This window comes from Oryctolagus cuniculus, chromosome 3 (genome assembly GCF_051225735.1).
Source record: "Oryctolagus cuniculus isolate XC-2025 breed Fujian yellow rabbit chromosome 3, ASM5122573v1, whole genome shotgun sequence".
Classification (NCBI taxonomy): domain Eukaryota; kingdom Metazoa; phylum Chordata; class Mammalia; order Lagomorpha; family Leporidae; genus Oryctolagus; species Oryctolagus cuniculus.
In genome coordinates, this window is record NC_142869.1 from 39,630,717 (window position 1) to 39,657,422 (window position 26,706).

The 26,706-nt window shown below is 47.7% G+C and overlaps 1 protein-coding gene across 16 annotated transcripts in view; it reads right to left on the bottom strand.

The window, feature by feature from the left end:
• Window positions 1-10,395: 10,395 nt before the first annotated feature.
• Window positions 10,396-26,706, bottom strand: part of SPATS2L (spermatogenesis associated serine rich 2 like) — a 174,807-nt gene continuing 158,496 nt past the window's right edge. For all 16 annotated transcript variants that reach the window (XM_070070428.2, XM_008258940.5, XM_070070427.2 and 13 more), the window contains 4 exons: window positions 21,377-21,486; window positions 17,405-17,507; window positions 14,755-14,975; window positions 10,396-11,294 (listed from right to left, as the gene is read on the bottom strand). In XM_070070428.2, the coding sequence (XP_069926529.1) occupies window positions 10,899-11,294; window positions 14,755-14,975; window positions 17,405-17,507; window positions 21,377-21,486 (830 nt within the window). In that variant the 3' untranslated portion in view covers window positions 10,396-10,898. The remainder of the gene's footprint in view (window positions 11,295-14,754; window positions 14,976-17,404; window positions 17,508-21,376; window positions 21,487-26,706) is intronic.

Below are 26,706 nucleotides of genomic sequence, written 5' to 3' on the forward strand. Positions count from 1 at the left end.
TGCCGCTTTCCAAGGCCATAGCAGAGAGCTGGATCAGAAGAGGGGCAGCGGGGACTCGAACAGGTGCCCATGTGAGATGCTGGCACTGCAGGCAGAAGCTTAGCCTACTACACCACAGCATCAGCTCCTCCACATTTTTTGCATCAAGTAGTTTAAAGAGAATCTGTTTAGCCTTTCTCAGAAGAGTGTCCCATGTAACTACTGATTTGGGGAAGGGACAGGCTGTCTCTTATGGGTATCAAGGGTCAAAGGCCATTTGGAATGTTTGAGTAACTAGAATAATATTACTTGGGGATGGTTCCTTGGGGATTAATTCAATTTTACATGAAAAAACAATTAACACCAGCCTATGCAAACATAAAAGGCTTAATAATCAGCATGACTCATTGTTTTTCCTAGGGAGAAAGAAAGAGAAAAGGAAGCAAAGGTTTATAAATTAATCTTTGAAAAGTAGGTTTATGCAATTGGATTAAAGACACATAGAACTTCTCACTGGCAGGTAGGATAGTGGAATATTGCTCATATAAAAAAGAGAATTGATCATGCCCTTCAGATGTGTTGACAGTTGCTTTGCAGTGATTAAAACTGGTTGGCTGTGTTTTGGAGTACCTAAGGCTGCCCGTGGGGGCCTACTGAAGGATTTCTTCTGTTTATGTTGCCTTCCATTACGGTGTATAAAGTATTTTCATGTATTTTTATTTCCTTGCTTTTTAGCTTCAGAACAACATAGCCATGGTGATCTTTTCCAGCTCTTACAGGTGCAGAAAATGAGGTTCAGAAATCTAAGGCTGGACGATCATGATGCCACACTTTGCCATTTTAGCACCAAGATCTGATTTCTGCAGACTACTACAGTGTCACTATGATAAGAGAAAGCTGGAGGGCGCAGTAAACATAGAAGTGTATGAATCTGCTTCATATTTGAGGGTTTTTTTTTAAAGATTTATTTAATTATTTGAAAGAAGTACAGAGAGAGAAGGGGAGACAGAGAGAGAGCTTTATCTGCTGGTTCACTCCCCAGATGACCACAATGGCCAGGGCTGGGCCAGGCGGAAGTCAGGAGCCAGGAGCTGCCTCCAGGTCTCCAATGTGGGTGGCAGGAATCCGAACTTGGGCCATCTTCCGATACTCATCTGGTGCCAGTGTGGTAAGCAGCCGCTTTACCCGCTACGCCACAACACTGGCCCCTGTTTGAGGGTTTTGTGAGCAGGGAAGCATTCAAGTGTTGGATTACTTGGTGTGTGTGTCTCCTATTAGACAGGGACTTGTTGCTTCTGGACCTGCAGTGCGTGCTATGCAGGGGACTTCAGCAAAGTTCTGAACAGCTGAGGGTATCCTCCTGACCCCAGCTGTTTCCCAGCATTTGTGGAGAGCAATCTCCAGGGGGTGCAGAAGTTGATTTCTGACTTTGTGGAGTTGCTAGTGTCAGATCAGAGATGCTTGTGAAACTTCGCTGGTCCAGTGGTTACTGCTAAGGAGCACAAGTGCCAGTTGTCATGGCAGTAATGACCATAACAGTAGCTTGTCAGTTGTTTAGAGTAACTCCCAGACAGGCGTCACTGGATCCCAGAGGGGCCAGTGGCTGATGCCTCTTGACTTCTGCGGGAGGAGCAGTAGTCATCAGTGCGTCTTTTTGCTGCCTCACTTCCTCTTTGATTCGCAGGCTGACCCCATTGCCTCCTTGGCAGGTGCTAATAATGTCAACTCACTTCCCAGCAACCCAGTATCCAGCAATACCTCAATTTTTAAAGAAATAATTAACATAAACACATTTGGCTTTACCTAAGAACTTGTTCCTAGGGACCTTGACTATTTGTAGAAAACAAAATGCTTTTACGTGGCATGTTGGATGTGCATAAGAACTCTGCAAAGGGAAGGCCGGTGACATTTATACAACTACAAGGTTGCCGGTTGCCTTATAAACAACTGCGTTCCACCTGCAAGCCCTCTGAATACCTTTAATCTACACTGGGTAGGATGTTGGTTAGATGCTAAACAGAAAGTATGAACTTGGTAAAATGAAAGGAAAGACCTTCCATAGCACATGAAACAAATCTGTTCAAATGATTGATGTTTGTATATTCATAAGTTAGCTGGGCACTTTTTAGTTAGGGGAAATACTGTCATTTCCCCTCGTGCTGAAACTCCCTTGAACGCTGGCAACAAGTTGCCGATTGCTCGGTGATGTGCATGAATGACTCCTTGCTGACGGCTGCAGTTGTCTGCAGGAATTCCAGCATGTAGTACAGGCCAAAAAAGAAACAGCACGGATAGCTAACAGGAAAACAATATTTGGTTTCCAGCTGCTTCCAGAACTTCATATTTACGGAATGTGGTTGGTGAGGCAGCTTCCTAAGGGCCGTTCTCCCCTGCAGTCTAGTCGGCCTATGATCCGCATGGTTTACATTGTTACCCAGAAGTCTTTGTTCACATGTGTCGCCTCGGACAGCCCTTCCGCATTTCCCAGGTGTTAGATGGTTTCTGATGTAGGTGTGGCTAAGACACACAGAGTTTTATGGTAACATTCAGTGTGCAGCCCGATTGTTTATTTAACAGCTTCTTATTTTACGATTTCCTTCTCATACTTCTCATTTGCTTCTCTCACCCCGCCCCCAGCCTCATTACCTCAGGAAGTCTGCTGAACCCCAGGTATGAATCTGGGGTCTGGGATTTAGAAGAGAAACTTGCTTGAAGCAAAGAGCACATTATGGAAAGAGGAAAGTGGTGTACTTGCTAAAGTTGAAAAAAGATATGGACTAGTTTCTTCTGCCAAGATTTGTCAAAATTTGGAACATATCTGTTCTCATAGCGGCTCTTTCAAGAATTCATTCCCTCATTTCTTCATTTGGAAGACCTGGGAACTGTTTCTGTGTTGATGACACTAACAGCTGAAAGACTTAGGAAATTATCCATTTGGACCCAACTGTGGGTCAGGTGCTCTGGAATTGGTAACCTATGCTAAGCCAAACATCCAGCACAGCTGGAGAAATTGAACAACATGTGTTTGCTTGTCTGCTTCATCTCTGTTACCTTTCTCCAAATCCCTTGGACCCTTTTGTCATAGTCTGCTTTGTGTTGCTGTGATATAGCACCTGGGACTGAGCGACTTATAAAGAACAGAAACTATGTCTTACAGTTCTGGACGCTGGAAAGTCCAAGGTTGAGGGACTCACATCTGGGGAGGGCTCCTTTGTTGCATCGTCCCATGGTGGAAGACAGAAGGGCAAGTGAGCACAAGAACGAGCAAGAGGTTAAAGTCAGTGTCTCAAGCCTTTTTTTTTTTTTAAGATTTATTTTATTTTTATTTGAAAGAGTTACAGAGAGAGGCAGAGACAGAGAGAGAGGTCTTCCATTCGCTGGTTCACTCCCCAGATGGACATAATGGCCAGAGCTGCGCTGATCCGAAGCCAGGAGCCAGGAGCTTCTTCCGGGTCTCCCACATGGGTGCAGGGGCCCAAGGACTTGGGCTATCTTCTGCTGCTTTCCCAGGCCATAGCAGAGAGCTGGACTGGAAGAGGAGCAGCTGGGACTAGAACCGGTGCCCATATGAGATGCCGGTGCTTCAGGCCAGGGCTTTAACCCACTGCACCACAGCGCTGTCCCCTCAAGCCTTCTTATAATTGGCATTAATCCATTCTTGAAGGTGAAGCCCTCATGACTTAAACACCTCTTCCATTAGACTCCACCCCCTAACAGTGTTCAGTTGGAGATTATTCTCCATTGCATGTTTTTTGGGGTGATGCATTCAAATTATAGCACCTGTAGACCAAGAGTTCTCAATGTGACACTACTATTTTTGGATTGGATGATTCTTTATTGTTGGGATTGTTCTGTGCACTATAGATGTAACAAAAATATCTTCGAACTTTTCTGAATGTCTTGGGGAGGAGGGAAATCGACTGTTCTCAGTTGGGAGCCATTGCTCTGGTTGAGTTACTTAAGCTGAGCTAACAGCTGCCTTTCCTAACGGGGGCTGTGGATGAGTAACAGAACGTTGAGCTGGCAATCACAGGCAGGAGTGGAGCCACGGAAGTCCGTGGGCGGCAGGGGCGGGGCATATGAAAGGAGAAGGAGGTCTCAGGTCTGCCAGTGAAAAAAATCTACCAATCACACTTCTGGTTTAGGGATAGTATTAGAAATATTTTTGTTTGTTGTTCTGACCAAGTGCCTGCCTGAGAAAAAACTAAGATGCATTCTTCTAAGCACTTTATATATTAACTCAATAGACTAACTTCATGACATAGGTGTACTGTTCCTACCCCCCCCCCCCATTTTACATACGGGAAACTGAAGCACAGATGAGTTAGGTAAGCTGCCTCACTGCTAGCATGAGGCAAAGCCAGGGTCCTCACCCATGTCCTCTTACTCCAAGTCCAGACCCCTCAGCTACGTACTTTATGGAAATTTCCTGTCCCCATTCCAGAGATGAGCTAGACGGGATGTAAAATCTTCTATGCATTGTGTAGCTAGTTGTCATATTTATCAAATATCCTTGTAGTGCTTGCTAGGAGTGTGCTACCTATCAAGTCATCGCTATGGGTTGGGTACGGTTTGGGTGCCCCCCCCCCCAAGACTTCATGTGTTGCCATTTCAGCCCCATTGTGAGTTACTGAAACAGTGGAAGCTTAATCTATGATCTTACAGAGGGGTCCTTTGAGAATCGATTCAGATTAGATAAGGTCACGAGGGTGGAGCCCAAGAGTCAAAGACGGAGAAAGACCAGACAGACACAAATGCACTCTGTCACACATGTGCTCTCTGTCTCTTGCCACGAGCTGCTCTGTGTGGCCTCAGGACTCTGCCTGGGGCAAGGACATCAGCCGATGTCCTAGACTTTGCACTTGCAGACCCGTGTAAAGTCACCTGTTTCAGGAGTTTCATTGTCATGATGAAAATTGGGCCAATGGAGTCTCTCACGTCCCGAATCTGCCCTTCACTGGCCTGCCTGTGAGAGCACTTCTTTTCTGCCAGCTGGCCTGAGGTCACTGGAGGCACAGCGTGGGTGGGCGGGTGAGTGGGGGAAGGGCCTTCTCTTCCTGGTTGTGCGCGGCCCTGTGGCCTTGCTCCTCAGTGCTCGGACTGGGTCTGAGACTTCCAGTGCCCTTTGCTCTCAGTAAACAGCGCCTCCTGCAGCTTGCAGTTCAACAGCACCCCTGCGGATGGCTTCCTGAGGAGCCCTGCTGGTGGCCCAGCTGGGTCCCCAGCAAGCCCAGTGGCATCACACAGGTGACCTGGAAGTGGGAAGGCCCCTTTGAGGGAAGCTCCTTGGTCCTCACCAGGGCTCCCTGGGTGACCTCCTGCTTGCTGGCCCCAGCCTGCAGCATCTCTGTGGGATGATCTGCTCTCCCTACTCAGGTCCAAGCCTCAGCCTTGGGAGGGGTGGGACACTTCCAAACTTGTTGTTTCCTTGGGGACTCTGCTTCACTGCTAGTGTGACTGTTCGCTGTATCTGCTATTCCTGTATGTGAATTCTTGCCCCTTAGTAGCCAGTCCCTAGCTGCTATATTATTATATATCTATCCTCCCCATATACTTTTTTTTTTTTTTTTTTTTACAGGCAGAGTTAGATAGTGAGAGAGAGAGGCAGAGAGAAAGGTCTTCTTTCTGTTGTTTCACTCCCCAAATGGCCGCTACGGCCAGCGCACTGCACCGATCCGAAGCCAGGAGCCAGGGGCTTCCTCCTGGTCTCCCATGCGGGTGCAGGGCCCAAGCACTTGGGCCATCCTCCACTGCCTTCTTGGGCCACAGCAGAGAGCTGGACTGGAAGAGGAGTAACCGGGACAGAATCTGGCGCCCCAAACAGGACTAGAACCTGGGATGCTGGCACCACAGGCGGAGGATTAGCCTATTGAGCTGCAGCACCCGCTCCCATATACCTTTATAAAGCTGCCCCATCAGATTACCCTGTGGTCACTGTTGCCTGCCTGGAACTCATAAAGTGCTAGCATTATTCCAAGTGCTTTGCAAATACGAACTTACTCAATCCTTCTAATAGCCCTGGAAGGCAGGTACAGTTAGCAGCCCCATTTTACCCATGGAGAAACCACAGTAATGGGATGTTGGAAATTCTCCCAAGTTCACACAGCCAGCAGATCCTGGAGGCCAGCAGGTGGCCTGCACGGTGCGTACTTTAGTGGCTCTGCTCTCTCTTCCCATCTTCTCTAGGATTATTTTACTGGATTATTTTTGCAAAAGTCATTCAGATTCCAGAATGTTTAGGAGGAATCAAAATTGATCACTCATATTATCTCTCCCTTCCAATCGGTACTTAGCACATGGCTCCTGTGCAGCAGGCACGGGCAGAGGGGTGCTGATGTTCCTGGCTGGCTTGTTTTATGATGATGATAATTAGCAGAAAGTGTATGTTCTTTCAAAAGACTAGGAATGGTTAAATCTAATTCAAACTTAGATGTCCCCATCTAAAAAGAATAGCTTTTTGGTTTTTGTTTGTTTGCTTAAAGGTTAACTTATTCACTTGAAAGGAGTTACACAGAGAGGGAGAGACAGAAAGTCTCCCCAAATGGCTGCAATGGTCAGGGCTGGGCCGGGGGGAAGCCAGGAGCTAGGAGTTCTCTTGGGTCTCCTATGTAGGTACAGGGGCTCAAGCACTTGGGCCATTTGCTGCTGCTTTTCCCAGTCCATGAGCAGGGAGCTGGATCGGAAGTGGAGCAGCCAGGACTTGTGCAGGCACCCGTGTGAGATGCTGCAGTTGCAGGGGCGGCTTAGCATGGTAGCCACAACACCAGCCCCAATTTTCTGTTTTTGACAAGAAGCACTTTTATGCTTATTTTCTATAAAAGTTCTTTGGTCATTGTTGAAGTCATGGTTCTGAATCTTTTTTTTTTTTTTTTTTTTTTGCTAGAAATCTATATACTGTCTGAAATAAACACAGTTTCTTTAGTACTTTTTGTTTTTATGACAGTCATGTGTGGCAATGGTTAACCCCAAGAGCTCTCCGTGGCTGTGGGAAGAAGTGAAGTTCACAGACAGAGGGCCTCTGCAAATGAATCCTAAACCATTTGTAAGACCCTTGTGTGGAAAGAGCGACGAAGTGCAGTTTTCAGCAAGAATGGCTGGATGCAGCGTGCCCCTGCCTGTGGGGTTGCTATAATGAGATTAAACACTGGTGCTAGCTCATCTGCCTCCAATAACTGGGGACCTGGCTCTTTGAAACTAAAAATAGCAAGCTCTCTTAGGATTTGTAATGACTTGTTGGAAAAAAGCAAAAGAATGGAAAAAATGTCTTACAACTTGTAAGGATAGTATTAAAGTTGTGCTTCAAATTCTTAGGTAAGTAACAAGAGAAATCCAGGGGAATCAGCAAATCTTCATAATTTTAGGAAAATACTAGAGCAACCTATTAGCCAGTCGAATCATCTTGGTTATTTACTTGTTTTTGGCCCCTGGCTATTTTATAGTTGATTGGAGACATCTGGGAGGAATACTTGACTCTCCTTTGCTTCATTTTTTGGGACCTGGGGGCAACCTGGAGTCCTGTCCCACTCATGCCTGAATTTCAGGTGTGCCCTCTGACACGAGCATGGTCAAAAGGGTGCTGTTAAGTATTTCATGGATGCTGTCGCTAGAATGTCTGTTGAGACATCTGTTGAGACCATCTCTGGACACATGAGGGCACTCTATGTAGGCAGCAGTGGCTACACCTACAAAGTGAAATGGTCCAAGGGGGCAGGCAGCTGTTCGTCAAAGGTGGTGTGGAATACAGGCATCTCCCTAGCAAGTCACCGGCCAGCCACTCTCACGTGTCGCCTCCTGAATTGGCCTGGGAAAAGAACAGTGCCAAGCCACCGATTCCCCACTCTGTGGAGAAATCAAAATGGAGGTTCAAACCCAAGCTTTTGGAGAGTCAGAATTCCCATGTCTCTTACTTGGACAAAAAACCGCTTTTAGTCTGGTGACTTTCCCCATTGACCTCATTTGAAGTTGCTTCCCTGCAAACATTTAATTAGAATCCTCTTTCTGGTGCCAGCAGAACTGAACTGAACTGGGCTTTGAAAAGGGTAGGCTGTTTCTAGCTGCTTCTCCCAAACTGTCGTAGGACCTCCATGGCGGCTGGCTTTCGTAGACCTGTATTTAGCAACTGTCTGTGCCTTGTTGCCTGGAGTGCCCTGAAGACAGGCTCAGCAGGACAGAGCTGGGGTATGCAGAGATCCTCAGGCCAAGTGCAACTGTGGAACCTAATTTGGAACCCAACAAGGAGATTTGGATTTCGCATCTGCATCTCAGGGGAAGACCTGTGTGGTCCACTGTAGGTGATTTTTTTGAAGTTATTTAATCTTCATGGATGTTAAGCTGCTTTAACCTCTACTAGAGAAATGTTTAAATGAGAAGAATCCATTCTTCTGAGTACTGCACGTTAAGCACAGATTAGAGTACTTGTAGCTCTTGAATCGTTTTACAGGAGGTTCAAACATTTTAAAAATATGGCTGAATAGGACCCAGACCTCCCGGGTCGCACCAATGGTTCCATTCCAGCAGAGGAAGACTCGTAATACCGCTATGTAGACAGCCTGACATTGGCACTATCGAAATCACTGTTTGAAAAATGCCAATTAGTAAATGCTCACATGCTCGCGTCTGCAAAAAAGGCAAACATGAAAAATGTAATTGGGCCTGAACACGTCTTAGCTTTCTTTTGTTTCTTTTCAGCGAGCTGGGAGCGTTTGCTATCTACTTAGGAATCTGTTTGAGCTGCTTTCTTAACCCTGACAGCAACACGAGGGAAGGAGTGAAGGTTAAGAGCGGTCGGTCCAACCCTGACCAAGGCAGGTGCAGTCATGACCCAGAAAATCCATCCCCCAACCCCCTCCCCAGCCTGCCCCAGCACAAGAACTATTTGATTCATTTTTAAAGCTGTCACATTTAAACTGACATTTTTCAGTGGTGAGCAAAATCTTGCTACACAACCTCGTGTCTTGAAATATATAAATTCAAGGTCTCAGACAGGGTAAACAGAAATTGCAGGCCTGAACATTTATCTTTCTTATTTGAACGAACGCCTCTTCCTTCCTTCCTGGAATGTGACCTCACATTTTGAATTCCTATTAAATCTCTGGGTACACCCAGAGACCTCAGAAAGTGCTATGGACGGAGCAAACATCCTCCTATTCTTGGAAAAGGAAGAAACAGATGCCTGAGTGGCTTACAGGCTCAGCTGCTCAAGGTGGCTCTGCAAAGAGCCAGTGAACCTGGGTTGCCAGAAAAAATGTGAATGTGGATCTGAAAACCAGCCTTGGCCCATGGAAGGAGCCAAAATATCTGGAGTTCGCATGTTGATGTGGTGGAGGCAGTACCCAGACCACTCTGTCCTGCAGTCAAAGAGAGGGAACAGACGACTTGGTGTTTGGGCCACTAAGGCCCATTCCCCGTTCCTGCGATAGGGTGGCCCTTCTCCACACACCCAGATGCTTCTGGGAAGCTGGCCATACCCCAGCTCCAGGGGTAGGCTTCCATTAGTCTACGATAATTAGTATGTCCCATTCACTACCTGTCCCTGCTTGATGACTGGTTTAGGGATAGGTCTACGAGTTGTGAGCTGTGGTATGTAAAACCTTTGCCAGAGAAACTCTGGCTGCATGTGGAAGCCAACTAGTTTCTCTCTTCTCTACAGTGGGGGAGACAGCCCTGGGTCTTGGGAGTGGGGAGGGCACTTCCTACCATTCTGAGTATCAGGTTAGCTGGCCTAAGCAGGATGGGAGAGCTGAGAATATCAAGAGAAGGGAGCCAGAGCCTGGATTAGCTAGAGCCAAGGCTTACTTTGATACTGGACTTGTCAGGCACTGGACCAATGCATTTGCTTTATTGTTCAGGCTAAGCTGAGCCAAGGTTCAGGTTACCTGCAATCAAGGTTTCTTACTTCTACATGGTATCTAAGACATGCATCCCCATCTATCTGTGTGTAATGGAATGGAAGGAACATTGTTTCCTTTACAAATTTATGTTTATTTGAGAATTTGAGAGAGAGAAACAGAGTTCTCATTTGCTGGTTCTCTCCCCAAATGTATGCAACAGCCAGGGCTGGGCAGTGGCGAAAGCTGGGAGCTAAAAACTCAATCCAGGTCTCCCATGTGGCAGGAACCCAATTACTTAGGCCATCACTGCCGCCTCCCAGGGTCTGCACTAGCAGGAAGCCAGAGACAGGAGCAGGAGCTGGGGCTCCAACTCAGTCACTCTGGTACGGAATGTGGGTGTCTCCACTGCTACTCTGAATGCTCACTCCCGGAGGGGTATTATTTTTTCTGAAAGTGTGCTTGTCCTAAAGAAACAGTATCAGACAGAGCTTTGTGCCACAACCTTTTCTCGCTAAGGTTTTCTTGAAAGCACGACACAGAATATTCAATAATAAGGTGGGCATCAACAAACAAAACGAGCCAGGTGTCAAATGCAGCATATTTTAATTTGTTTCAAATAAAGCAATATATGTATATATATATATTTTTTTCAGAAAAACACCAGATGTTAAATTCTACAAAAGCGCATGTGTCTTCGGCAGATCACGTTTGTCTGATCATCAGGAATATTGTCTGTAACAGGAACTCTCTAACAACGATCAATGGACTGACAGCACTGCTACAACATAGGTTGCTAACTGAGCCTCTGATCTTCAGCCATGTCTGGATTTTCCTAACAGATGAGTAAATACTGCCTGGCTAAATGCTGCAAAGTCTTGATGAGAAAAAGCATCAACAGATCAAGCAAAGCCATGAAGGTTAAGAAGCAAGCTAGAGCTGATTATGAGAATTAGTAAAAACGGTTACGAGAGGATGGCACAACCACACAGGGCCTGTATACTCTGATTGACTCTCTTTTGGCAGCGAATTGGGTCAGCACCTCGGGCCGGGAACCAGAACGGAGTGGAAACTGCTCTTTGCTCTCCTGGCTCAGGCCACCAACGTCACGGCTGGGACGGAGAGGACGGCGGCATCTGGGGAGACCTCTATTCTTGGGGGACAGAGATTGCACTGTGAAACCCTGCCCACGCTTCCCCGGACAGGCCGGGCCTCGGAGCTGTCTGCAGGGTGCTGCCTTCGCCGCGGCTTTTCGGGGTGTGCTGCGGCCTCCGGCGTCTTTGTCCCCAAGGGGGCTTCTTGGTTTTTGGCGCCGCCTTTGTTTTTGGGACGGAAGCCGTTGTGCAGCTGTCTTCGGTGTTCGTGCCGGCCGTTGCCCTTGGCCATGGGCTCCGCCTCGTTCCCGCCGCCCTGTGACTTGGCAGGCCCGTTTAGCCTGTTGTTATGATACTGGGGGTTAAATCTTCGTCTTTGGCTGGAAGACCCATTCTACCAAGGAAGCAAAAGAGAGAGGTATTGGATACCAGCAAGCCACAGGTGACATCCACAGATGACATCAGGGAAATCAAATCTCTGAGTGCCAGGTAAGCAGAAGACTATGACAACATGCAAATGAGACCAGCTGACAAAACCCCTCAGTCTCACAAGGACACTACACTGCCTTCTACATGGAACTGCAAGAGTCACTGATGGTGAGAAATCACAGAAGATAAGGCAGCTCAGAGCTGAGCTGAAAACTGGACGTTTAAAACAGGGCGGAACAAAATGTAACATGGGCGGAGCAATGATGACTTCTGGGACCTTCCGTATCTACTGTGTCTATGACTTCTAATCACATATATGAAGACAAAAGGGAGAATTCTGACTGTAATTTTTCTTCTCTAAAGCAGTTTCTTATTTATTTCAAAACAAATACCATAATTCAGAAATATTCTCCAGTAAATACAGAGAGGAAGCCTATCTGGTAGATCTTGGTGGGGCATGGACATATGGCGTCTCCACAGAGGTAGCCAATTCTTTTTCTACATTTTTGCAGTTCTAATCCAGCACATTTGGAAGCCTCATCCTGAAAGATCGTTCTTTCAACAATCAGCAGCCACGCACATAAACAGACGGGTGGTGAGGGAGCAATGGAGTAAACTTGTCTGTCGCTGCACAAGGGAGAGGCTTCGGAGCTCCGTGAGGTCAGTAACAGCCAACACTTACCTGTGACTACACTGTGCCAAGAGCCGGGTGCGGTACCTCACCACGTGTTTGCTCAGTTGTCACCACAACTGATAGTTGTGATCACAATCAGATAGTTGCTATTCTTTGCTTCATTTTTATAAACGAGGATAATGAGTTTAATGGATTTGTCTAAGGTCTACAGGTGGCAAATGGTAACGCCAGTCCCACTCTGGGCACTGTCTCCTGACAAGGTGCATAAACTACTTGCAACATGAACGCAGACCTGTTCACTAACCACACCTGCTGTATTACTAAGACGTGCAGTTCTGTGAGTTACAGACAGATAAGGTTCTTAATTTGTGCACTGTGGCTGGATGCTCCAGCCTGCAAAAATTCAGGGCCTAGGCTGAGAGTCCAAACTCAGGCCCACATATCATAGTCTGAATGTTGTCTCTTCCTGCCTCTGGCTCCATCCCATACTGTGAGGAGCATTTGCACACCTGAGTGAGGACCCTGAACTCCCCCGACCTAAGCCTCACACCCACTCCCACCCATCATCACCATGTGGACCTATGGGTGTGCAAACTGGCAGTGTGGTCTGCCCTCAACATGGTGTATCCAGGGAAGTGGCACAAACAGATCCCGAATGCTGCCCTGGGGCGGCTTGGAAGCAGAATTCCAGGCTCCCAGGATTCCAAGCGTGGTCTGGGGGGAAGGGGCGGAGTGTGAGGGCGGTCCCATCTCCCTGGTTTCACCAATTCCTCATTACGGATGGAGCGCTCTGGCTGTGCTCTGAAGCACAGGGCCCTCTGGCCTGGTCCATGGTGTCTGGCCTCGGTGTGTAAGTGCAGGTCACCTTACGTGAGCTGGCACCTGCAATGCCAGAGCAGTGAGCTGACACAGCATCTCCAGAGATGGCAGTGAACCTGGCCCTCCTCGTTCTGACGGAAATGGCCAGACTAACTTTCAGACTTGACTTTATCACGTTGCTTAATAATCAGCAAAGAACAGAGCTGTGCAGAAGTATTTAGACTACAAGTAAAACAGAGTCTAGTGTGATCTCTAATGTGTGAAGGAATGAAACGCAGCTTGCGGAAGTGCTGTTGGGGAGCCCTGAGGGTATTCAAGGCCAGGGAAATGCCTGTTTGTGTCACTCACGGGAATTACAAAAGACCAGGATCATAAAACCAAGCAGGGAACTTGTTGGGAAACCTGCATTTTGGCACATTAAAGCAAGCCTTTCCTAGAGTTGTCTTGCTTGGAGAGCATGAAAGGTGTCTTATAGCAGGCCCAACTGCTCTACCAGCCAACACCACCTCTCACTCATTCTCTCACACTCAGGAGGAAGTCACCTCGCTCAGATACAGCGGCAAAGCAGCAGGAGGGAGGGAAGATGCTCCTCTCCTGTCACAACAGAGAAGAATGGATGCTGTCACTTTGAGATGTGTTCTCTTTACTGAAACCCCAAGAGAAGAAAAGTTTAACTTTGGCCTCTTACTATTTTAAGATCTGTTTTATTTTAGGGCCAGTGTTGTTGCTCAGTGGGTTAAAGCCCTGGCAGGGTGCAGGTTCTGGTTCCGGCTGCTCCACTTCCTATCTAGCTCTCTGCTATGGCCTGGGATAGCAGTAGAAGATGGCCCAAGTGCTTGGGCCCCTGCACCCTCATGGGAGACCTGGAGGAGGCTCCTGGCTTCTGGCTTCGGATCGGTGCAGCTCTGGCTGTTGTGGCCATCTGGGGAGTGAACCAGCGGATGGAAGGCCTCTCTCTCTGTCTCTCTCTCTGTCACTCTTTCAAATAAATAAAAATAAATCTTTAAAAAAATTATTTTATTTATTTGAAAGATAGAGTGACAGAGAGAGGTAGAGAGAGAGAGAGAGAGATAGAGACAGAGAGAGAGGTCTTCCATCCGCTGGTTCACTCCCCAGATGGCCGCAACGGCCAGAGCTGCGCCGATCCAAAGCCAGGAGCCATGAGCTTCTTCTGGGTCTCCCACGTGGGTGCAGGGGCCCAAGGCCCTGGGCCATCTTCTACTGCTTTCCCAGGCCACAGCAGAGAGCAGGACTGGAAAAGGAGCAGCTGGGACTAGAACTGGCGCCCATATAGGGATACCAGCGCTTCAGGCCAGGGCTTTAACCCACTGGGCCACAGCGCCGGCCCTTAAAATAAATCTTTAAAAAAATTTTTGTTTTATTTTAAAGGCAGAGTGAGAGAGAGAGAGAGAGAGAGAGAGAGAGGGAGGGAGGGAGAGAGAGCGAGCGAGCATCCACTGTTCATTCCCCACGTGGCCGCAACTGCCGGGGCTTGGGTCAGGCCAAAGCCAAGAGCCAGGAACTCCATGCAGATCTCCCATGTATAGGACTACACCGGCGCTCCAACACAGATGCCGGCATCATACAGATGGCAGCTTAACCCGCTGCACCACAACGCCAGCGCCTGGCTTCTCACCAACAACCAAAACGTAAGTGGGAATTAAGCGATCCTAAAATACCAACGCCCAGTTTCCTCTCACAGATGTCTCGGTGGTGGGCTCTGAATCTTCCTCCTAGTGTGGATGGGAGTTTCCCACATGTGGGCTGATGACGGGGACCTGGGGATGGCGGCAATTGGGGGGCACGAGAAGGGCCGCCATCCTTGGGTGGACCTCCTAACGCTGTCCCGAGGGCACACGGCCCACTTCTCCCTGTGGCGAGGCCAGGCAGTGATGCTGGGGGCCGGCGGGAGGCTGGAGGTGACCTCAGGGAGCTCGGTCTCCAGCAGCTGCCGGCTCCCAGGGCGGCTTACCTGCTTGTTAGCCGGCATGGGCTGGTGAGAGGGCTCGGCTGTGCTGGGAAGACCGCTCAGCATTTTTGGGTTTGCTGCTTTACCCTCGGAGGGCTTGTTGTGATTGGATGATTTTCGGGGAAAGTTACTCTGCTTCCCAGAGGCCGCCGCGTGAGCATTCAGCAGAGGCAGCAGGGCGGTGCAGGGCGTTCTGGAGGAGTAGTTATTCTTTGGATGGGTAACTGCAACAAGAAAGGGCGGGGTGTCAGGGCTGCCCCGGTGACCGTCAGGCAGTGCCAGGAGACGAAGGAGCTGGCGGAAGTCCTTTACAGACATTCTGAAAGGCACTGAAGCCACGTTTGTTGTTGTTGTTGGAAGATGTGCTCGGAGCCCAGCACGTTTCTCCCGTGGGAATCCCTGACCTGAGAGGACAGCATAATCACACACACCGGATGCACAGGGCTGTGATGCCCAGGCCGTTCTCACTGCCCCGCGTGGTCCCTGGGCAGTCAGCGCTGCAGAGATGGGCGATCAGGAAGGACACACACTCTGGCCTGGGCACGGCCGACACCGGCTGTTAGAAACCATACCGCTCTGGGCCACGCGTATCTTCCAGCATAGGGCCGGCCCTGCCAGCACCTACTGCATCTTTTCTGTCCAATAGCGCTGCATTAGCCAGCCATTTGTCACCCGTTTTTCTGAAGCCCCCGTGCAGATCTGCACCCCTTCCAATGCTGCAGGCAAGGCAGGCTGAGCAGGCAGAAGCCCGTCGGGGCTCAGGGCTCAGGCAGGTCTGTTCAACCTTTATTACTGCCATTCCCGCTGGCGTTGGGAGTGGTGGCTTCTGACAGGATGACTTCTCTGTGGCTGTGCAGAATCGGGGCCACGGGGAATCAGCTCAAGGGTAAAGCTGTGACTCCTCTCTCGGCGCTCACTGGAATTTGACTGTCAGCCTGGACAGCAAGACCTTTCTTTGAATCTTAAAATTGTCACCAATTTTTAAAAGCAATTTTCTCCGCGGCCTTTGTAGGATCAGACCTAATCCCAGGGTGATGCTGGAGGATTAGGAGTGACTAGCAGGGCCGCTGGAACGTTAGAAATGGCAAGGACAGCAGCTAGCTCCGGTGGCTTCTTTTTTTATCTGCCAGGTGCGACAAGGACTTGGGGCTGTCCAAACATGACCAGGGGATTTCAGCGGCTCTTCGGCTCACCAGGTTCAGCTTCACGGGGCCATTATGGCCTACAGCTCAAGGAGCACTATTTCCGGGTCAGCAGCTGTGGGCTCTCCACGTACCCTCAAGAAAGCCAAATAGGAAATGGCCTTGTGAAGACTACTGCCTGTGACAGGTGCGGCCGTGTTTCATAGGGACACTTGGAATTTGGTGAGGGGTGTTCCCCCGCTAGATGATACCTGCAGTGCTCGGAGGACAGCAGGTGAGGCGACCCCTCCCCAGTCCACCTGGGAAGGTGACACAGGGCCACTGAGCTTTAGTGTTCCGCCGGGGAAAGTAGCCTGGGGGCAGCCAACGCTCTGACCGTGACCCACGCCCAGTTTGCCTTTTCAGAAGGGAGGCAAGCGCTGGGAGTGGGCAGTGGAGAACAGGCTGATCCTTTCGAGAGGAAAGAAGCACTCAGGGGAAAAGAAGGAATCACTTAAAAGACGGGCAGTCAGAAGAACTGGATAATTACCAAAGATGTGAGAGCAAGGAAGGAGCTCAAAGCACTGTGAACCTCCATGGTGAGAAAGTGGAGGCAGCCCACGTGTGACAATGAGTGCACGTGCCATCGTCACGGCTGAACGAACTGTCCGTCACATACAGTGACATGGAAGAACGGGCGGCGAGAGTGAACCTTATTACTACCCGTGCATGAGTACGGGACAGCCAACTGCACTGTAACATGTAGGATAATTACATATAATATACATAATCTACACAGTCCATTCTGTGCAGGATACTGTTTGGTTTAATAGAGTTCCCTAATCTTTAGATTAAGCTTTTTAAAAACAAGAGCAATTTCCAGTTTGAATCCAGGAGTGCGGCGGATCTCAGCTGCCGGAGGCTGCGCACTGGGGCACGGCCCATGTGCGGCCTTCCACCCTCCTGGGTCACCTGAGCACTTGCTCCCACCTCCCCTTGTGGGTGGGCGGGAGCAGGGGGAAAATGGCAGTCAATTCTGTTGCACATTAGCTGCTCTAATTAAGGTTTAATAGGGAACAAGACGGAAGCTAATGGGGAAAGTGACATCTTTCATTATCTGCAGACTTCACTGGGCACAGAGAAGGCAGGGCCGGTGGCTACACTCGGCGGCTGCGTGTTTCCGGCTGCCTAGGGAGGCTCACTCTCTGCCTACCAGGTCTCTGCAGAAGCCCGGGCTCTCGGAAAGGAGGAAGCAGTTTATCTGACGGTGCTTGGGAAGAGCTGGCCTGCTGTGATCCGCTGACTAAATCCTGGGGATTTACTGGGGGTTCGGGGCTGTGGCATTTGAGGAGTCCAAGTTCAAATCCTGGCATTTCTAGGGACTTGTGTCGGGACCTCAGATCATGAATTCTCTTTAGACCCTCCCTCCAGACCCCCTGGGGGACCGCACACCTGGCATTTCCCATGTTAACTCCCAACAACACCGCACTTGCTCACACAGAAGTATTGAGCGCGAGGAACGCGACACTCACTCTCTCCACAGAGCAGGATTTGGGCCTTCAGCTGTTCGATGTCGCAGGAGAAGCGGGCAGCTTTCCCAAGCTCTTCATCATATTTACGCTCGCTGACAAAGTGCTGCAGGGGACAGAGGGGAAGCAGGAGCCTGTAATTGCAGCCATGCCGAGCCCTCGGCAGGGCCGCTCTCGCTGCTCTTCTGGTGCCCTCGATGGTGCGGATCGGATCGTTCCAGCCCTGGCCCCGGGGGCTCCATTCAGTTCTGTCCTGCCTGGGGGCACGATCACCCTCCTCTTCTGGGAGTGCCTGAGGGCCCTGTCTCTCCCCAGCCTGGGCTTGCACAAAGCGGTGACACAGGAAAATGTGGATCTGGGCTCATCTACTGAGCCTTTTGGCGCCCACACGCTAGGAGAATCTTCTGGGTTGCAGTGTGGCAGGGTCTTCCTAATTTGGCCAAGAGCCCGCTAGGGTATTAACCACCAGGAGAAAACATGTCTTCCTTCATAGATAGCCATCTCTAGGTTACGTTTTTATCAGAGAGACAGACAGTGAGCGCCCATCTGCTCTTGGTTGACTCTGCAGATGCCGGCAGCGGCTGGGGCTGGGCCAGAGTCAGACGCCTTGAACTCCATTTGCATCTCCTGCATGGGTGGCAGGCACCCAACTACTGCTTGAGCCGCTTCCCAGGATGTACTTTAGCAGGAAGCAAGAAGCGGAGCACAGCGGGGACTTAATCCGGGATGTGGGCCTCCCGACCTGCATCGTTACTGCTCGATCAGCCCCTCCCACCCTACCCCCTCTATTTTAATAGGGAACCGGGAAGTCCAAAAAGCCATTAGTGTCTAAGAAACATTATCTTCAACGATGGAATTTCAAGTGCTCTTAAAGGAAGTGGTGAAGAGATTATTTTTCAATTCATTTAAAATTCAATTTAAAGTTAAGATCTATGTGTGATGACAGAGTAATACAGAAATAGCTGTGACGTGGGCCCTCCCCGAGTTCACCAGGGAGCGTGCCACATGGTAAGGGAAACAGACACCACTAAATACAACACAAGGTAGAATGTGGCTGGTGCTTTCGAAATCAGAGAGAGGAAGCAATAATTTCCTATCGAGCGGGACAGAGCAAGAGTTATACGAGTGGGAGCAGTTGAGCTAAAAATTATTAAACATTTGCCAGACACTGACCAAGTTCTCCACAGACCATCTCATTTCTGCGAGTTGCATTGCTCTGAAGCCAGTACTAGTATTCCCTCTGTTTGACAGATGGGGGACTTGAGGGCCTAAGAATCTAAGACAGTACGTGCCTTACTCAAGGCCGCAGAAGCAGCGTTTTGCAGCTGGACCGCCTGCCTCCCAAAGCCCGCGCTACTGAGCCTTGCAGGATGGGGATGAGATTCTGACAGGCAGAAATGAAACTTGGAAGATGAGCTGATTTCAACAGACCTGGAAGCTGAAAATTTTTATTTTTCCCTTGATTTTCTGACAAGCTGAGATTATCATAGGAAGAGATGGGAGTTGAAATATATATTGGAGGGGTGGGTGCTTGAAGCAAAGGTTAAGTGGCTGCTTAGGATGCCCACATCCCATACCAGAATGCCTGGGTTCAAGTCCCAGCTCTGCTCCTGACTCCAGTTTCCCACTAATGCTCACCCTGGGAGGAAGCTGGCCGCGGCTCCAGTACTTGAGTTGCTGCCATCCATGTGGGAGACCTGGATGGAGTTCTTGGCTGCCGGCTTTGTCCTGGATCAGCTCCCACTGTTGCAGCATTTGGGGAGTGAACCAGTGCATGGGACCTCTCTGTCTTTCTTGCTTTCTGTCTTTCTGCCTTTCAAATACATAAAATAGACCAAAAATTTAAAAAATGAGTCCAGTGGTAGAATTTATGCTGAGTAGAAAGACAGATCGTACTAAGGGAAAACAGATTTGCTTTGGGCATCAAACTCTGAATTTAGGGTGCAGGATAAGGCTGGAAAGAGACAGCTGGGGCAGAAAGATGAGTGGGAGGCCAAAAAGGCCAGAGCAGAGAAGATGAGGAGGGAAAACACCACTAGAGCATTTGGTACCTGCAGGGGAGCCCTCTTCTCTTGGATTCTCTTCTGTGCTTAACCATGATGGAGACCAAAGTCACTTGCTACTTTCTACCATTCTTAACCAGTTCTATCTCCTGATGAGCAGTTCTATTTGTGAAGCTAGCAGCAACTGTAGTTTCCTAGAAGTGGGTAAGAAGTTAGGAGTGTGTGTGTACAGGTATACATGTGTATGTGTGTGTATGTGTGGTGTGTTTAGTATATTGAGTGAAAAAAACAGGAAGATAAGGGGCAATTTATAAACTTCACAAATGTGATCACTCGTTCTTTTTTTTTTTTTTTTTTAATTTTTTGACAGGCAGAGTGGACAGTGAGAGAGAGAGAGAGAGAAAGGTCTTCCTTTGCCATTGGTTCACCCTCCAATGGCCGCCGCGGCCGGCGCACCGCGCTGATCCGATGGCAGGAGCCAGGAGCCAGGTGCTTTTCCTGGTCTCCCATGGGGTGCAGGGCCCAAGCACCTGGGCCATCCTCCACTGCACTCCCTGGCCACAGCAGAGGGCTGGCCTGGAAGAGGGGCAACCCGGACAGAATCCGGCGCCCCAACCGGGACTAGAACCCGGTGTGCCAGCGCCACTAGGCAGAGGATTAGCCTAGTGAGCCGCGGTGCCGGCCGATCACTCGTTCTTGTCTTCCTAATAATCACTTCTGGTTCTGGTAACTACCCTAAAGCAGTTTGTTAGTTCGTTCCTTCCTTCCTTTCTAGCTCTCTCTCTTGCTCTCTCTTTCTTAAGATTGATTTATTTATTTGAAAGAGTTACACAGAGAGAGAAGGAGAGGCAGAGAGAGAGTGAGAGAGAGAGAGGGAGAGAGAGAGAGAGAGAGGTCTTCCATTTGCTGGTTCACTCCCCAGGTGGCTGCAACGGCTGGAGCTGTGCTGATCTGAAGCCAGGAGCCAGGAGCTTCTTCCGGGTCTCCCACGCGGGTGCAGGGGCCCAAGGACTTGAGTCGTCTTCTGCTGCTTTCCCAGGCCATAGCAGAGAGTTGGATCAGAAGTGGAGCAGCCTGGACTCAAACCGGTGCCCATATGAGATGCCGGCACTGCAGGCAGCGGCTTTACCCGCTACGCCACAGCGTCAGCTCTCCTAGTGCAGTTTCTAAGACCCACAGTCCTGGTGGGTCTGTCAGTTACCTTCTCTTTTGGCCAAATGATGGATGGGACCAAAGCGAGGCCAGTCGCAGCCTTCCTGTTAGGGGTTGAATCCAGCGGATCAGCGGGGTGGCAGAAGGGCTGATGGGCCCTGGAGACCACTCAGGAGCCCTGAAGAATTCTGCTTCATACATGGTGCAAGTCACCAGGGCTGCTTGCCTGTTTGTAGACCTGTCTTCAGACCCTACTTCTTTGGTGAGCTACACTTACATTCTCTCAAATTGTACTTGTTCTGGGGGTTTGTCAGGGTCAGTTTCTGTTGCTTGCAAGGGAGGAGATCTAACAGATACATACTGTAGATAATGTTCTTAGTAAAAAGGCACCTAGTTACAAACAGGTATAGGAAAGAAGTCAACACAGACTGCAGCTTTATAATCCTTACTGTTATACTGTTTGTATTATATATGTGCTCATGTGTGTGTTTATATACACACATACACCTTACATGGTGTGAAAATAATATCCCCCATCCCAGCAATGATTCAGGGTTGGGTATACTTTATTTGGGTCAGTTTCTGTTGGTTGAGAAAACAGTCTGTGCCTCTCCTTTCTAAAACATATCCTTTCATACCATGTTATACTTAAATACAGCGATGAGGTGGTTCTTCCCCCTTTCTGGAGTGTCTCCTTCAACCTTGTGAAGAAGAGCTGGGTGCACGAAGCGACAGCTTGGAGAGCAGAGCTCTGGGGCTGCAGGGAACCATGGGGACAGCGCTCTGGCTCCGGGTTCAGGTCCGGGCTTTCAGGACTGACCTTAATCTCCGCCCTGAGTTCGGCCAGCTGCATCTCTGCCATCTGACTGGCTAGATCAGTGAGTCTCTTTAGTTCTTCTGCTTTCTTCTGACGAGCGGTCAGGATTTCCACTGCCAAATAAGAAGGAATAGCATGTGAAGGCTAGAGATTTACACATATTCATTGGCCTAATTTCTTGGCATCAATCCTCCCACCACAGCCTGACTCTTTGCCGGACCTTGACTTTCTTCTCAGAGTTAGTCACTGTGGCGGGTTCACCCTTGGTGCCCAGTACCAACAACCCATTTCCTGCTGTCCTTATCCACAAATCCCTAAACCAATGCAGTTCCTTCCGATCCACTGGACGCCACATGCTTCTTTTTAAGTTTTCCATGGGCATCTGATCCCACTTGCTTAATTTGGACTTTTCAATTTGTGAGTTACTCCGAAATAGCTACCTCTGAAAAAAGACATACTAAAAATCCCATCTGAATTTTGTTGCAAAGACAGGCCGTCCGCTCAGCACAGCCATGCTTCTGTTGGCTGAATTGGGCTATTATAGTCTAACAGCATTAGGCCTTCTGATTTTTAACATACACTTGTCTGCAGCAACTAGCTGTGTTATTGGAATTGGACATGCAAGTTTTAATTTATTAGCTTTCTGTGAGCTGAAAAATGCCTCTGGTTTTGATGCTCTGCAGATATGTTTCCATTTTGCAAACAGAGAGAAGTTTCAGAACAGAGTGTCTCATGTCTTTGTCGTAAGTGTCCCTGATGGAAAAATGTCAAGGGTGAGTCAAGCTTGCACTGGATTTGTGTGTGCTTTTCCACATCTGTACGTGTAGAGAAGACACAGGGGAGTTCTCTGGCACCACTTTTTCACACATCTGTCTGCTGAACTAAAGGTTCGAATAGATGTAGGTTAACTTGTGTGTGTGTGCTTCCCCAAAGATTGTGGAGTTCAGAAGCAGTGAGTACAAACACCCAGAGGAAGACTTAACTATTAAGCCTGCTTTTTCAATCGGCAGACTTGTAGGGGTCTAATTCAAGTCATGCATGAACTGTCTTCCCTATGCATTCTGAGTCCTAAGAGCAGCCCACCGGAGACGGCGCACATGTAGAACCTGTTCTACCTTTGGCTGAACAAGGATCAGCGGCTTGATTAGGCCATCTTCACCACCAACATGCAGACCCAAACAACATGACTTATGATTTCAAGAGCTCTTACTAGATAATGTAAAAAAAAAAGTCACTTCAAAAACTCAAAAAGGAAGAAAAGAAGCATGGAATCATTTAAGAATTAAGATTTCCTGCAAACCACAATCCATTCTTCGAACAGACTAAGACATTATCGTTTTATGCTGATAGCAACAAACTGATTGCTATCAACACAGGAGCTGGTGAAAAGCATGTCCAGATGATGGGAGTGAAGGGGATTTTCATCTGAATGCAGACAGTGTATTCCTAAATGATGTCTCAGGTTACCCTGCTGAACAAAGGTCATACAAAGGTCATCCAATATCATTTTTGGTCAGAGTGCTTATGTTTTGTGTGGTTCACACATCACTTTTACGTAATAAATGCCCACAATTGAAGCTGAAAAGATTTCATTTGAAAGCTGGATTTCTGGTGTCTTCTAAAAAACTGGAATTTCTGGCCACAGCTGGCCAGCACTGCCACATGACAATAATGGAGTAAGGCTGGGAGCCATTGCCCTCTTGGATGAGCACGGTGGCCTGCGTGCCAGGGGCCCTGCCTGCCCGGCTCAGCGGGTTAATATTGCCTGCCGGGCTCTGTAGGTATCTCCAGTCACCTGTGAGCTCCGGTGCAAGCTCAGCTTTGCAGTTCTCTGTGTCCAGGTGTCGACTGCCCGGTACGGAGGGGGTGCCCAACATGTTGGCCGAATGAAGGATTCAGGGAATGAGTGAACCCAGCACTTGAAAGGAGTAGCTAAGGCTAGATGGACGTTCCTTGTACACAGGATCACCTAAGACTGCTTAGGACCCACGCCTTTGACTGGTTATTTGTCTTTACAATTCAACCAAGAGAAAAGGATTCTCGAGTGGGAAGTGGGAGCAAGGTACTTCCTCTTACGAGGTGCCATGGAAAAACAGTTCTGAAGGCTCAGTCTTGACCAGGCAGACTCTGAGTGACTGCAGTTTACACAGACTTGACTCTTCTTCATGGGTTATTTGTGGGACTTGTGTGACAATTTGGGGTCATTGTTCATTTTGATTAAGTAGAACTTGGGCATTCATACCGAACAAAAAGACATTGTAGGAATAGATATAAATGGGCCCTAAAATAGGAATGCAGGTGGCAAGATCACCAATAAGTTTTGAGTTTACATTCATGCAAATGTGCATGGAGATGAACACTTTGCATCAGCAAGTTTCCGATGAGTTTTACATACAGTCTCATTAACATTTCAAAGCCTTTCATTATGAAAAAGCCTTAAAACGTGAGAGAGCTAAAGCCAATATTCTTTGGGGGTGAACATTTTCACCTCAAAAACATCTCTCACGGAAACAAAAGGCAAAAATAAGGTGAGATTTTAAGATTCACTGATGCTATAATTTAAAATAGAAAAATAAGTATGCTTTGAAAGCACTATCCTTTCAGAAATCTGTAGAGGGAGCAGTCCCATACACCTTAGGTTTTCACTGCATTCACTTAATTAATATTATTCATTCAGTTTTAACAACAGTCGCAGTATGCTTGAATCCATTTTCTCAATAGGATTTATAAATTCCTTTCAAGTTTTTAGGAGACACTGGAAGCTTGCTTATATTACTTGAACCACGGAAAATCTTAAGGCTTCTCAAACAGTAGGAGCGTACTTCAAAAAGTTCACGGAAAATGGAATTACAAGATGCTTATTTTGGTGCAAAAATTTTTAACATCCATGTATAGCATTTTCATTGTCCATGAACTTTTGAGAACTCCTCATACATGTAGATTTCACAAACTTTTGCACCAAAATGAACTCACTCGTTTTAAATATTTACTTTATGTATTTGAAAAGCAGAGTGATGGAGGGAAAGGGAGACAGATTCAGGGAGGGAGAGGGAGAGAAAGAGAGGGAAAGAGAGAGAGACCAAGAGACTTTCCATCCATTGGTTCACTCCCCAAATGGCTGCAACAGACAGGCCTCGGTCAGGCTGAAGCCAGGTGCCAGGAACTCCATCCAGGTCTCGCCCATAGGTGGGTGAGGCCCAGTAAACTTGGGCAGTTTTCTGCTGCCATTCTAGGTACCATTAGCAGGAAGCTCTATCAGAAGCAGATTAACCAGGACTTGAACTGGCACTCTGATCAGAGCTGTCAACAGCAGAAGTGTTGGCTTAACCCTGCTGCACCACGACGCCAGCACCTTTCATACTATTTTCCACAAACTTCTTGAAGTATCTTCATACTCCTCAGCAGAAGGTATACCCAAAACCATGGTGGGGGTGGGCAGGAGCTGGTGCAGAAGTGGCTTTTTAAGCACAAAAAACTCCTTGAAATCCTTTATTCCTTATGAACTTTGTATTCTCCTTTGTAATATATCTGTGTTTCCATTAATACAAAGTAATATTTTCTTCCTATATCTCTGGTAAACCTGACACAGTAAGAGCATGTCTATCAATTCCCTGGATATACAGATGAAGTTTGAGACCCTCGCTACCATTACAACATACTGAAGTTTCTCCATCTATAAAATATAATAGGGCTATTGAGGAGCTAAGTAGAATAACACTTGTGAAGTGTTACTCAAAATATATACTCAAAAATGTTAACCATAAATGTTACTGGTAAGGTGAGATATATTCATCAAGATATACTTCTTGTTTGCAGTTCATTAGTGTTCATGTCTATTGGATCCTGCAGTCTATAGATACTGAATTGATGACAATCATCTATTTTAACAAATGCTTAGGGAGTACCTATGGTCTTCTCAGCATTGTGTTAGATGCCAGGAGGAATACGGGAGCTTATGCTGTCATTGAGGAAAGCTGGCTTATACAATGTACAGGAAATGGGAAATAGGAAAAACACTCTTGACATCATAGCGAAGTAAGTTCAAGAGAGTGGTTGTAGAGATAGTCCTATATTTAATGGGGAGAAATTCAAGGCTTCCAATGGCGGGGAAGATGTACAGTTGATACAGGGGTGTCATCTGAGAGATGGACCCCAACCTTTCTCACCCCCACTTCTGACTGAACTGACTGAGTACGAAGGGGGATGGATCAACTTGGTGACTAACAAGAGCTTTTCATATTGTGCAGATATATTGCGTCAGGCACTATGTTAAATGCCTGACAGTTATCCTCTTATTTGGTCTTGACAATAACTTTTTGAGATAACCACTACTACTATCCACCTTTTTCTTAGAAGGAACCCCAGGCTTTGGGACGTGAACAAAATGGTCTCAAGTCACACAGCTAGGAAATGGGTGGAAACCAGATATGCACTCCATCTATCTGCTTCCAAGGCATGCAAACTCGCTTCCTTGGGCCCCAGGCTGTTCTAAACCAGGGCCTGCAGCTCCCTTCCCTAGAGCATGATGAAGCCTGTCAACCAATCCAGCAGCTTCAGCCAGCAGGAGAACACACCGAGTGCAGGCTCCATCGTTCGTGTCTCTGTTTGCTGGTTATTCTGGTCTCTAACAGTGCTTAGTATGGAACTGCTTATTGATTGACTGAGTTTGAGAGACAGGGATGCTCTCCGGAGAAACTACACATTCCACAGGTCTTGGCACCCAAGGTAATTATCCCAAGAAGGAATAATGAGTATGTGAAACCCAAGGATTTTTGTGACCTTCTGAGAAAGTGATGTGCTAGGGACTTTCTCTGTCTATTCCAGGGAATCAGTTGTGTCTGTGTTGATTGTTAGCATTTTTAGCATTGTGCTAAGACACTGAAATGAGCTATCCCTAACAAATAGGGAAAAATCTTACATAATAGGAGTATAGTCTACTTTTACTGAATAAATCAACAAATAACATATGAATAAAATAATTTCACAATCAAAGGGGTTGCATAACTACTAAAATATCCAGCTTCACCCTGGATCACATTAGTTTCATTTAATAAAATTTGCTGTATTTTGGATTTTAAAATGGTGTTTAAAATGATTTAGAATTGTGTAACAAAAACAAAGATATGTGCCATAAAACAACAATTGAATTGTCACCAAGGTCCAGAAAAGAATAATTTAAAAAGAGAAAAATTTGGTCTGATCTTTCATTCTGGCAGAAATAAAGACCTCGCAGTGAGTGGGGAAGGGATTTAGCTGGAACCTGATTGGAACCACAGAATGTCATTTCTCCAGTTTGTGAGTTGAAATTTGGGTAAGGATGAAGAAAACAAAGA